General features: G+C 53.0%; 1 protein-coding gene across 1 annotated transcript in view; it reads left to right on the top strand.

Moving 5' to 3' along the window:
* HMCN2 (hemicentin 2) overlaps positions 1 to 12828 on the top strand; it is a 119963-nt gene that overhangs the window by 16436 nt on the left and 90699 nt on the right. Inside the window, exons 5-13 of the mRNA XM_077836252.1 lie at positions 151 to 273; positions 4631 to 4802; positions 6075 to 6181; positions 7019 to 7139; positions 7694 to 7957; positions 8925 to 9069; positions 10213 to 10334; positions 10574 to 10846; positions 12067 to 12208. Of these exons, the coding sequence (XP_077692378.1) occupies positions 151 to 273; positions 4631 to 4802; positions 6075 to 6181; positions 7019 to 7139; positions 7694 to 7957; positions 8925 to 9069; positions 10213 to 10334; positions 10574 to 10846; positions 12067 to 12208 (1469 nt within the window). The remainder of the gene's footprint in view (positions 1 to 150; positions 274 to 4630; positions 4803 to 6074; positions 6182 to 7018; positions 7140 to 7693; positions 7958 to 8924; positions 9070 to 10212; positions 10335 to 10573; positions 10847 to 12066; positions 12209 to 12828) is intronic.

Below are 12828 nucleotides of genomic sequence, written 5' to 3' on the forward strand. Positions count from 1 at the left end.
ATATATATATATAGACCCGGAGCATGCTCGTAACTGTTTGTTCACCTTGTAGTTGGCACATGCCAACCTGCTGCCAGTGGGGGAGGAGTGAGGATGGCTGGTTGGAGTCTCTTCTGACTTGGTTTGCTGTCGTGCATTTCTCTGTGGCAGGTTGTGTTCGTGCTAACAGGGGACTGCGGGGACAGAAGCCACCCTGGGTATCGAGTGTACGAAGAAATTGCGGCTACCAGCTCTGGGCAGATATTCCATCTGGATAAACAACAGGTGAAGGAGGTGAGTGGAAAAGACCTGAATTTTGTTACTTGTGAGCATCTGTGCTCTCAAATGAACTCGCGCAGAGAAACGATAAAAAACAAAAACGCCCTGTCACCTGTGGGTGAACACTTTTCACAGAGTGATCACTCCCTATCTGACCTCTCAGTCCTTGTCCGCAAGGGAAACCTGCCCAATGCCTTCGAAAGATGAGCCTGGGAGTTTAATACTAGATAGATACTAAAAATCATGGGCTGTACAGAGACACGTGATTTATGGCTCATTATAACAATCTAGAACCCAGCCCCCAGTCTTTACACCCCTCCCCGCCCCGATTACTGGAGGGGTATTAATGGCCCACTTCACCTTGCATGGTCCCTTGAAATATGTGTTAACTTATGCTAAACAATCTGTTCCACCCTGTATTTAGCTGTGACACTCCGAGCACCTTTCCCAGGTCCGAAGAAGAGCTCTGTGTAGCTTAAAAGCTTGTTTGTCTCAGCAATAGAAGCTGGTCCAATAAAAGCTAGTACCTCCCACACCTTGTCTCTCTAGTATCCTGGGACCAGCGCGGCTACAACGACCCTGCCTGCGAGAATGGAAGACTTGGATGGTTTTCACAGTCTCCTTTATGTTTTGGGTGGCTGGGATGGCGTGATAAGATCATGATGATCAGAGGCCTCTCTCCTTCGCTGGCTTGATGCTGTTGATCCCCTTTAGTTCAGGTGGCCTCATCAAGTTAGCAATGCAAGGCTCTTTTGTCTTTACTTGTCGTCACATTAGTGGCTTAGATTGACGTGCCATGGATTGTTATCCCTTAGGGACTTCCTGGAGGTTTGGGCATTCAGGAGCAAAGCCTCAGTGCCCATCTAATCCCCTGTCCCCGCTCCGGGGGACTGAAGAAGATGGTTGTCTCAGGGCTAACACAGGAGCCTGGGAGTCTGTAGACCTGGGGTCTGTTTCTGGTTGCCTCACAGGCTAGCTGTGTGATCCTGGGTTAAGTGCTTCCACTTCTTTGGGCCTCCATTTCCCCGTCTGTAGCATGGAGACGATACTATCCCTGGGGTGTGGAGGAGTAAGGCCAAGACCTTAAAACCAGGACCGCGGTGGGAGCTGTTGGGGGCTCCACACCTTTGAAAATCAGACAGGTCCCTAACTATGGAGCCTGACTTTAGACTCCTGCCTTTGACGGTCTTGACCCGGCCGGTCTGTGAAGCGCTTGGAGAGCAGGAGCCCAGCGTCTGTCTAACTATTAACAGCAACAGGTTTGGAGCGGTGAGGTCTCCTTCTGCCTCCCTTCCGCCCCCCTTCCTGGCGGCTGGCTCTTGCACAGTATTCCCGTGGGCAAGGGGCGGGCTAATCACTCATCTGCTCCGAGCGGCTGAGTGGGAGCCATCTGGCAATAACAATCACGCCAGAATCTTTAATTCCTCTAACATCAGCAAGTGTGTGTGTTTGCTTTGTAACTGGAAAGGATCAGCCCTTGCTGCTGTCTCCTTTTCCCTGCACCCTGCCTCCCTCCCTGCTCCAGCACCTGGAAAACAGCATGTTCGGGATAAACAGTTAAGGCTGGATCCTCAGATGCCGTGTCAATCACTGGAGCCCTGTCAGGTTGAGGATTTGGCCCTTAATTCTGTGCAAAGACTGATTTCCTTGTTCCCGTTCTCTGGTCCCAGCTGCAGGGACCGATGGGACCAGTAAATGCCGTTGTATCTTGCGTTTGTGTATGAGGTGTGATGTGTTATCTATGGTACTCAGGCGGGTCCCTGTTACCAAAGTAATGGTACCCCAGTCCCTGAGCATCCCGCAGCCTGTAATGTATTTATCGTCACCACCCCCTGTGAGGTAGGGCAGGACTATTGGCCCCATTGCATAGGTGGCAAAGCGCAGCACAGAGACTAGTCGCTTGCCCAAGGTCACACTCAAGCCTGTGACAGAGCGTGGAGTTGAATCCAGGTCTCCTGAGTGCCGGGAGCTGGGACTGCAATCACCCGAAGTCCTGCACCGTCCTTCTGGCTAGGAGCAGGCTGGGGTCAGCACTGGTAGCCAGTCAGGAGTTTCCTGTTGCCAGCTGAGCTCCGCTCTGGAGATCGAGGGGCTCCCTTAGACTGGTTCTTCCCTTGGGCAAGGGGAGGAACCGGAGCTGGATTTCTGTGTCCATATAGAATCATAGAATCATAGAATATCAGGGTTGGAAGGGACCTCAGGAGGTCATCTAGTCCAACCCCCTGCTCAAAGCAGGACCAATCCCCAATTAAATCATCCCAGCCAGGGCTTTGTCAAGCCGGACCTTAAAAACTTCTAAGGAAGGAGATTCTACCACCTCCCTAGGTAACGCATTCCAGTGTTTCACCACCCTCCTAGTGAAAAAGTTTTTCCTAATATCCAACCTAAACCTCCCCCACTGCAACTTGAGACCATTACTCCTTGTCCTGTCCTCTTCTACCACTGAGAATAGTCTAGAACCATCCTCTCTGAAACCACCTCTCAGGTAGTTGAAAGCAGCTATCAAATCCCCCCTCATTCTTCTCTTCTGCAGACTAAACAATCCCAGTTCCCTCAGCCTCTCCTCATAAGTCATGTGTTCCAGACCCCTAATCATTTTTGTTGCCCTTCGCTGGACTCTCTCCAATTTATCCACATCCTTCTTGTAGTGTGGGGCCCAAAACTGGACACAGTACTCCAGATGAGGCCTCACCAATGTCGAATAGAGGGGGACGATCACATCCCTCAATCTGCTCGCTATGCCCCTACTTATACATCCCAAAATGCCATTGGCCTTCTTGGCAACAAGGGCACACTGCTGACTCATATCCAGCTTCTCGTCCACTGTCACCCCTAGGTCCTTTTCCACAGAACTGCTGCCTAGCCATTCGGTCCCTAGTCTAGCTGTGCATTGGGTTCTTCCATCCTAAGTGCAGGACCCTGCACTTATCCTTATTGAACCTCATCAGATTTCTTTTGGCCCAATCCTCCAATTTGTCTAGGTCCCTCTCTATCCTATCCCTTCCCTCCAGCGTATCTACCACTCCTCCCAGTTTAGTATCATCCGCAAATTTGCTGAGAGTGCAATCCACACCATCCTCCAGATCATTTATGAAGATATTGAACAAAACCGGCCCCAGGACCGACCCCTGGGGCACTCCACTTGACACCGGCTGCCAACTAGACATGGAGCCATTGATCACTACCCATTGAGCCCGACAATCTAGCCAACTTTCTACCCACCTTATAGTGCATTCATCCAGCCCATACTTCTCTAACTTGCTGACAAGAATACCGTGGGAGACCGTGTCAAAAGCTTTGCTAAAGTCAAGAAACAATACATCCACTGCTTTCCCTTCATCCACAGAACCAGTAATCTCATCATAGAAGGCGATTAGATTAGTCAGGCATGACCTTCCCTTGATGAATCCATGCTGACTGTTCCTGATCACTTTCCTCTCATGTAAGTGCTTCAGGATTGATTCTTTGAGGACCTGCTCCATGATTTTTCCGGGGACTGAGGTGATATCTAACCTCCTCCCGGTCCTATCACTTCTCTGGGCTCAGGGCCCACAGGGAGCAGGGGCTGGGCTCCGGCACTCGATCCCCTGCAGGACTTTCCCAAGCAGGTTGTTTTTCTTTTTTTACAGGAACAAAGAAAACGGTGCAAGGCGTGAAACTGAAGGGGAAAGGGAGGGGCAGGTGTGAGCAAGGGGGGGAGGAGCAAAGAACATGCTAAGGAGCCTGGCTCTGTCCTGTGCTGCCTGCTCTGGCTGTCCCATCTCCCGTGCACACCACCCCCCTGCTCAGCCCCACCCTGCAGCATCCCAGGAGCTCCCCACGTTGCATATACTGGGCTGTCCAAATGCGTTTGTCTCGGCCCTTGGGCATGGTGCAGGTTCTGATACAGGTCTGTGCCCTTCCTAGCCTGCTTTCCTCCCCGTGGGAGAGCACACAATGTGCACCTCATGGCACCAGGATGGCTGGGGAGGGGTGCAGTGCCCATTAAAGACTTTCCCATGGGGCTGGAGGAGCCAGGCTTTGCCCTCCAGTTGAGTTGTTGCTCAAGATCTTGATGGTGAATCTCGAGAAGGCTCGGTCCCTCCTGCTCATGTGACTGAACTAATGTCTGTATACATACAGTGTGTATCCCCCCCGCCTAGTTTGTGCCTGGACTCTTACCACCTCTGCACCTTCGGGGGAGAGGTAACCAGGGGCAACAGCCCTGACAGCAGGCCCCCTCCCAATATCTCAATGTTTGTGCATCCCGGCACACCAGAGAGCATCCCGGGTTTACGGTGGGGTGGCCTGTGATAGGAGGGGACCGCGTTTCGCATTTGAGGCACCTTCCAGTCCTATGTCCCTGCTCCATGTCACCCTCTCTGCCCCGTAGGTGCTGAAATGGGTAGAAGAGGCTATCCAGGCCTCCAAAGTCCACCTGCTGTCCACAGACCACGAGCAGGGGGGAGAGCACACCTGGCTGGTTCCCTTTGACCCCAGCCTGAAGGAAGTCACCATCTCCGTGAGCGGCCCCGCTCCAGAGATCGAAGTCAGGGATCCGGCAGGTATGTCCCAGGGCATTATCAGCAAGCGGGTCCCAACCTCGGGCAGGGGGAGTACAGTTCCGGCTATGGGGAGAGCCTAGTGAGCAGCCTATGCCAGCTGCGGGTCCACTGGCCCAAGCAGCAGAGAGCTGGGATTTAGAGCTAAAAAGGTCCTGAGTTCAGTCCCTTTTGGGGACCCGACCAGGGGCTCGTTTGATGAGCGAATGGGAGACTGAAGCCAGGAAATAACCAAGCTGAGCTGCACTGAGGGAGACAAGCCACAGGGCAAAAATCTGTTCAGCAAAAAGTAATGAGCTGCAAAGACCATGTTAAGTTCCCAAGTGTGTCCCTTCCCCTTTGCCATGTTAAATTCATACTTTAATTTTGTAAGACCTGCTTTTCCCCTATCCCTTCCGAGCTTTTCTTCTCAGCTGTCAGTTGACAACTGCTGATTGACAATAACTGCTCCTCAGCCACTGAAATTACCCCACGTGGCTGGCTTTCCCCAAGCATTGTCAACGCATGGTGTGAGCAAACGACCTGCAGAGAGTGCTGAGGACACGAGGGAGACCAGGAGGATGAGGGTTAAAGAGAAGTGATATGGGGGCTCGGAGCTGGGAAGGGAGCGGTGCAGATAGATAGGCAGCATGGGTGAACGAGAGACCCTCCCAGCTGCCCGGGTCCCGTGGAAGGGACCGAGAGGCCGTGAATACTGAGGGTTTAGAATGAGCAGAGGGAAATGTGGGTAGGTGGGTGTGTGGTCATACACGGGAGGAGGAAGGGCAGCGGGCTGGGAGGGTGTCTCTCCTTAGAGAAGAGGGTGAGGGAAAGATGAGCAACCTCCAGCAAAAATGGAAAAGGAGCGGCTAGCTAGCGTGGCAGGGCTTGGGTTGGAGAGAGCTGGGATCCCAGGCTGCTTTCTCCAGGGGCACAGGGTCTGTGGAGGGAGCCGTAATGTCGGAAGTGGCGCTAAAACCTGGTGGGAGGAGAAAGCTCTGTGGGCCTGTCAGGTGTGGGAATACAATGCTGAGCCCGCTGCTAGCCACTCGGGGCTACGGGCAGAAGGCGGCCCTGGAGGCTGTGATGCAAACAGACTCCTGCCGAGAACAGGCAACTCGGAGACTGGGCTTCTGCCTTCCTCTGTCCTGGGTAGGCCGTAATGGGCAGATGCGTCGGGCATGGCTTGTTGGAAAGCCACCAACTATTGGATGTAGCGGGGGTGGGCTGTCCCTCCTGGGACGGGTGAGCGGGAAGCAGGAGGTGCTAACCCAAGGATTCCGCTTGCCGGTGCAGGGAAGATCCTTCAGAAAGGCCGGGGCCTGGAGGCACACCTCAACATCCCGAACTCCGCCAAGGTGCTGACTGTCAAGCCTCACCGGCCAGGCGTGTGGTCAGTCAAGGTAGGATGGAAGCGAAAGGAATTGCTGGGCCAGGGGCCTATCTAGGCCAGTTCCTAGAGCAGGCAAACCCCTTTGCCTGAGAGGTTCTCCATGTGCCAAGAGACGTGGAGAAATGTATAGAATGCGACTTTGGTGTCTTGTCCCCAGCTTGCTCCCCAGGGTCTATCCCCTCTCTAGGGTGGAGACGCTGCAGCTGCCTCGTTAACTGGTTCCAGCCTGGGCACCCTTCCCTGTAGCACCCAAGTGTTGCCTCCCTAGTCCCCTGCCCCCTCTGGGAGCTGGGTCCCTTGTGATAACTTCGGCCCTGATGCAGGAAGGGAGGCTGGCCCAGGGGCTGGGTTTTCCCCTTCCACCACCAGCTCCACTCTGGAAGGCAATGGGCTGGCCACCGGGAACACTTCGTGGGGTTCTAAGGAAAGCCAAGTGCCCTGAATAAATAGGGGCATGGGACTTCTCAGGAAGGTGTCAATTGGTTAAGGGCACTTTGAAGTCAACTCTAAAAGTCCGAGGGCCAGCTTCTCTACTGGTGTCGGGGTGAAACTCCACTGAAGTAATGGAAATGCTCCCATTTGCAACAGAGAATTTGGCCTCACTGAACATAAAGATTCCCCCCAGGGTTCCACTCGTTCTGTCACTCCGATCCCATTGTGGCTCTCCAGGGCTGCAGAAGGAAGTGTGTGTCTGCCCAGAATGCAGGCTACTAAAAAGGTCTGTCTGCGGCTTACTGCAGCCTCTCCCTTCTCCCCCACCCCCTGATCCTGCATGGTGGGCAGCTTCAGGAGTCAGAGCTACCCCCTTTCTACACTTGATGACGTGACGTCTGTTTGCTGCTTTCAGATCCAGAGCAGCGGCCGCCACTCAGTGAGAATCACGGGCGTCAGCACCATCCGTTTCCGAGCCAGTTTTTCCCACCAACCTACGTTCGACCTAAACCACCCCAGACAGCGGCCTGTGCATGGTACCTCCTGCTCTTCCCGTGGCGCGCGTGCATGTGTGTGGAGGGGGCGGGGGGGTCCGTAAGACGCGGCGTGCTAGAGAGCGAATGGAGCCGAAGATAAGTGGGCTCCCGCTGTTTTGCTGGGCTCTGGGGCAAGCTGCTCTGTTCCATGTTTGCTGAAGCTTCGAGTGGCCTTCGGAGCAGCTCTGAGTGGAGCGTGTTGCAGCAATCCAGCCTGGAGCCAGCAGGCGCTATTGTTTATACAGCGGCAGTGCCTAGGGGTCCCAACCATAGAGCAGGGCCTCATTGTGCTAGGCGCTGTACAAATGTAGAACAAACGCAGTCCCTGCCCCAAGGAGCCTGCAGTCGAAGTATAAAATGAGACAGCAGGTGGCTGCAGACAGGCAGGGGAGCCCAAGGTAACGATGAGATGAGCATGGAAAGCAGTGATCCCAGCCGCCGAATAATAGGGGTGATGTTTGCAGCAGAGAGGAAAGGTCACAGTGCTTTACAATGACTGTCCTGGATGCAGTCCCATTCCTTGCTCTCCCCGCTGCCTTCCCCTGTCTCTGCAGGGCTTCCTGTCTCTGTGCTGATTAACTGCACTGGCTTGGAGCCTCCAGGGCACCTGAAGGGCGTGGAGCTGTATGACAGCTCTGGCCGGCCCCTCGTCTCCCTGCCGACGCAGCCTTTCTCCAATGACTCCTCCAGCCAGCTCTGGGTGGGACCCCAATTCCAGGCACCCATGGGAAGCTTCTTGCTGAAAGTGACAGGGGAAGACCCAGATGGACACCCATTGCAGCGTGTATCGGGAGTCGCCTACACCAGTGTGGTCCCAGGTGAGCAGCTCTGGTTTGTACGGTCCTAGCGGGAAGAGGTTTGGAGCTGCTGGCTTGATGCCTTTCTGTAGCTCGTAGAGTAGCATCGGAATAGGCCAACCAGCTTTTATTCCTCTTACAAGCAGGTACCTGAAATCACCCAGGAAAGGGCTGGAGGTAGGTGTAATGTCCCAGGTTCTGAACGGACATTTCTCTAATACTCCCTCCATGGTAGAACCCCACCTACCTCGCGGGGTTCATCTGTCCAACTTCCTTTCAGGAGCACAAAACGTAGCCCTCTTCTGGGAGAAGGGTCTGTAGCTGCCTGCTCTGTTTTGAGGAGGCATAGCCAGTTACACATTTAGTATAAATGTACAGACAAGGTTAGGGAGAAGCTTGTCCTATGTGGCTCAAGGAGTGAGGCTGCTATTTGAAAGCAGGGGTGAAGCAGATATTGCAGTGATGTGTATGGTATAAATGCCCAGAAAGGGAGAAGTAGCCAGTGTCATAATAGACTATGGAATCACAGCCTTTCGCAGACAGGACGTATTTATTAAACCCAAACAGCTGCAATTAGAACCATGAACAAACAGGTTTCTACACAGCTTTGAGATCCAGCTTCGTCTCCATTGTTTACCAGAACCACACCCTCTCTAATACTCTACAGAGCACACAGAGATCTAATGTCTGCAGAATATACTGCAAGTAAACATATCATTACAGCAGGACCTGCGCCTTACCAAATGAGGCCCTAACTTTAGCTTCTTATAGTGAGTTATTAGGACAAAGCCAGACAGGGGCTGCTCATTCTTTAAAGGAAAGACCGTTCCATTTCAGCACAGGGGTCCAGTTTGGTTTTTTTCATGGTTATTTTTTTTTTCCCTCTCCCCAATCAAATTTTCAATGTTCTGTTTCTGAGAATTAGGGAGTCTCTCTCTCTCTCTCTCTCTCTCTCTCTCTTTACCCCATGCCTGTCCCCACCACCCAGGTCTACCCAAAGTGAACATGCCCAGTAAAATCCAGGCTTATCACAATCAGTCACTGCTGATCAGCTGCTCTGCCCAGAGCGAGATCCCCTTCCGACTGAAGCTCAGCCGTGGTGGGGAGATGCTTGGAAAGGATCAACTTTTCACGTAAGTCTCAGGCTCTACTGCAGTAAGTCAGTTACTTGGTAAATTTCCCCAAACCCACATTAGTCACATACAAATATAGGTAGGTCTGGCCAGGATGTTAATTACAAGGGCTAGCAATCCTCATGCTCCAGGGCACAAAATGATGTCCAGCTTGGGGGACAGGAAGGTATTTGTTCCATGGCATAACATTACACCGTACGTTCTTGCATGTTCTTCGGACGTACCTTCAATAGCTGAGATTGGAGATATGTTCCCCCCACCAGGATGGACCATTGGCTCTGTCCCGGCATGACAGCCACTGTGTTACTCTTTGCTATCTGTCTCCACAGAGTGGATCTGGCTTGCTCTCTGGGGGGTGGGTACGGCTGACCTCCACCGTCCAATCTGGTCACTTGGAGTTACTGGAATGCTGCTTCCTTTGAGATTGTGGTGGTGAAGTCCATGTATTAGCAGTAGGGTGAAGAATACACGTGGCTCAGGGGACCAAGTGGGAAATTTCCCTTCCAATTGGAATTCCCACTGAGGCCCTGAAGATCTTATGGACTGTTTGTTCCCTGCTGTCGCTGCTGTCATGCTGACTCAGACAGCGGCTTCTCTTGGTACTCCGTGACACAACACAGTGGGTTTTCAGTGTGGTAGCAGTGGGTTCCTCATTCCTTCTGCAGCAAAATGCAAGATAAAGGTCTTTATACATAAGCCCTCAAACCTCCAGCCTGTGTGCAGGCTAAGGAGACACACTTGGGATGCAGGGGTAAAAGGAACTGCGTGTGAATTGTGATCTCCCACTGCTGCTAGGGAGAGCAGTGGAGAGAGTGGGGGCCTCCGTGCCATGTAACCCAGCTCTAAGCAGGTCTAGACAGCACGGAGATAAACCCCCAAGCACCCTGTCTATGCTAGTGCCCTTGTCATTGCTGCACGGGGGAGAGATTTTAGGAAAAATCCCAGCGTCGGTCCAGTTGTCAAAAACCCCTGAGATTCTGCTTTCAGCCAATCTGGCCCCTTGAAGGTGCCTTCGGTGGGGCTCCCCACAATTAAGGCGCCATAAATGGTGAGTTGCTTGTGAAAATCTCAGCCAGTGCCAAAAGAGGAGAACCGGGTGTCTTCCTCTCCAGTCTCAGGGGGTTTTTTTGTTTTTTTCCCCAGGGATTCTGGGACCAGCAGCTGGGAGATCCCTGTGGTTTCCGGAAGCGATGAAGGTTTTTATGAGTGCACAGCTGTTAGCAAAGCTGGGGCAGCACGAGCTCGCGGCTACCTCTCTGTCACAGGTCAGTACTGAGGATGGCGGGGGGCAACTCGGGCAGGTGACAGCCTCAGCCCAGGCTCCCACAGAGCATGCTGCAATGAGGACTCCGCCCCTGGGCTTTGCTTCCAATATTTAATGGTCAAGCTCAGCACTTCAGTGTTAGAGACCTCTGAATGACAGAATTTGGGACTGACTCCAGTGGTGTGAATGGGGGTCAGCAGCCTGGATAATTGGACTCCGCTGTTTGCTTCCCCCATGCAGAGCCGCCTCCGTACCTGGTGCCCCCTAGGAACATCACTGCATTGCCAGGACAAGGAGTGATCATGTCTTGCCCAGTGTCAGGAGACGTTGCTTATAATCTGACCTGGAGCCGGGATGGGAAGGTGCTGCAGCCAGACGAGGGATGGGTGAGGGTCCTGCGGAACCTCTCGCTGGAGATTGTCAGTGTTCAGTTGGATGATGGTGGCCGGTACGAATGCACTGCAAGCAACAGCCGTGGGACAGCTAATGCTTCCATCTGGCTCTTTGTTCAGGGTAAGCTGTCCTGTCTCCATGCAGTATCTGAGCCCTATGTTGAGGCGATTACCTGTCCTTGGCTGGGCCTGAAATCCCTTAGAGTCTGAGCTGAAGTGGGGGGAACGTACCAGTTGCTTCTCCAGGGCACGCCACAGATCCAAGAGTCTTACAAAGGGTCTGTTTGGAAGGATCTGTGTCATCCTGTATGGGTTTATATGAGCAGAAGCAGTGCAGGAGGTGGCATCCCCAGTGCTTTGTGAAAGTCACTTGTCACCAAGATCAGAGCTGGCCTGATGGATCAGCAAAGCAAGTCTCTGCTCTTTGAGTCTCTGCTCTTCTGGGACCCCTGCTTCCTTGCAAGCTCCCCAAGCCATAGATCAGCCTAGTGGCAGGACTGCAGGCCGGGAACTTGCTGCTTTATTTAACTGCATCCCAAGAGAGTTATGGGGGGAATGTTCCCACTGACTGAACAGGACGTAAGGGAAGGGTGGAGCATGGCTGCACCCCCTACTGCCCTGAGTAACCCAGTTAACCCTATAATGACCGCTTCACCACGCTGCTCCCCTCATTCAATTGTGAGGCTGGAGGGAGCAGCAATGTATGGCCTGTAGCCCCACCAATGGCAAGGCTGGACCTGAGGAACATTGCCATTCCAGAAGCCCAGTGTGGAAGTAGGAAGTGACAGAAAGAGATTTAAGTGTAGCCACCTTGGTTCTGTTAGAAACAGGGCAAAAGTTAGGCTACTTTAACCCTAATAACACGAGACTTGCAAAGCAGGACTGGGGAAAGCGTATGGAAAATTGCTAAGCTGTCTGACCTTGTTTTTAGACAAAATAGAATGTAGTGGTAGCAGAAAATCGTTAATAATAATAAGACATCAGGACTGAAAATGTATAAACAAAGTGCAATTGCTATTCGTCAATGCATGTGACGAAAACTATAAATATTTGTGATAAACCACTTGTTGTTCAGAGTCTTGTCTAAGGCCAGGGTAACTCCTGACTTGCAGTCTCCCCCACAATTGCTTGAAATAAAAATTGTCTCTGACTTACTGCATCCAAACAGAGGGAGAGGATTTGATTTCTTCCACACCAGTTTCACTGCTCTCGGCCACGGTTCCTTTACCGCCTTCCCTGTGCTCACCCTCTGCGGTAGGAGGGGGAGAGCCAGGAATTGGGCCTCTGGAGCTGGGAGCAGGTGACTGGTGTCTGACCCGCGTTGTGTTTCTCTGTGTGTAGAGGCGCCTCGAGTAAGGGTGGCCACAAGCTCGCAGTCGTTCACCAGGGGTGGGGAGGTGAGGCTCAACTGCACGGCGCTGGGCCACCCTGCGCCCCGAATCTCCTGGAAACGGTGGGACCGAGCCCTGGAAAAGGACGGCAGGTAACGTTAGCTAATCAGAGCCTTGGCCGCTTCACTCCTGGGCTTCGATGCAAACTGCCACATGTCAGCCCCGCTCAGCAGAGCAGCCTCAGATTCATGAGGGTGGGCGGCGGGGGGAGGAGGAGGGAAAGGGGGCACCTTTTCCACCCGGTGCACACCAAAGGGTATTGAGTACAAGGCTTTTATTGCTGTTTCCAGACCTCCTGCAGGCGGAGGCCGGCTTGGTCAGACCAAAGCTTTTAGCCAGGTTACAAAACATGGCTGCAGCCTCATGCTGGTAAAGGGGCTGGGGCAGCGGTGGTGTGGCCAGTTCCGTGATATGGGTTTGATGTGTTAGTGTTTAGTCTAGGCTGGGCCTTGACCTCATGAAATGGAGGAGTTTGTCTCTTGGGGACTGTTGCAATGCTGGAGGGGCAGAGCTGCACCCCCTTGCCGTCTGCTCCTGGGCTTAAGAGGGATCTCCACTCTCGGAGGCGTTGGCTGAGTCATGTTTGTTCTCTTTGGCCTGCTCACTGCGTCGGGCTGTTTTTTTTTTTTTCTTTGGGGGGGAGGGGGCGCTATTAAATGAGTCCCCACAGGTAACCGGAGAAGGATTTCTGGTGGTTCATGTGCCTGGAGAG

The sequence above is a fragment of the Eretmochelys imbricata genome, chromosome 16, assembly GCF_965152235.1.
Source record: "Eretmochelys imbricata isolate rEreImb1 chromosome 16, rEreImb1.hap1, whole genome shotgun sequence".
In the NCBI taxonomy this organism is placed as follows: domain Eukaryota; kingdom Metazoa; phylum Chordata; order Testudines; family Cheloniidae; genus Eretmochelys; species Eretmochelys imbricata.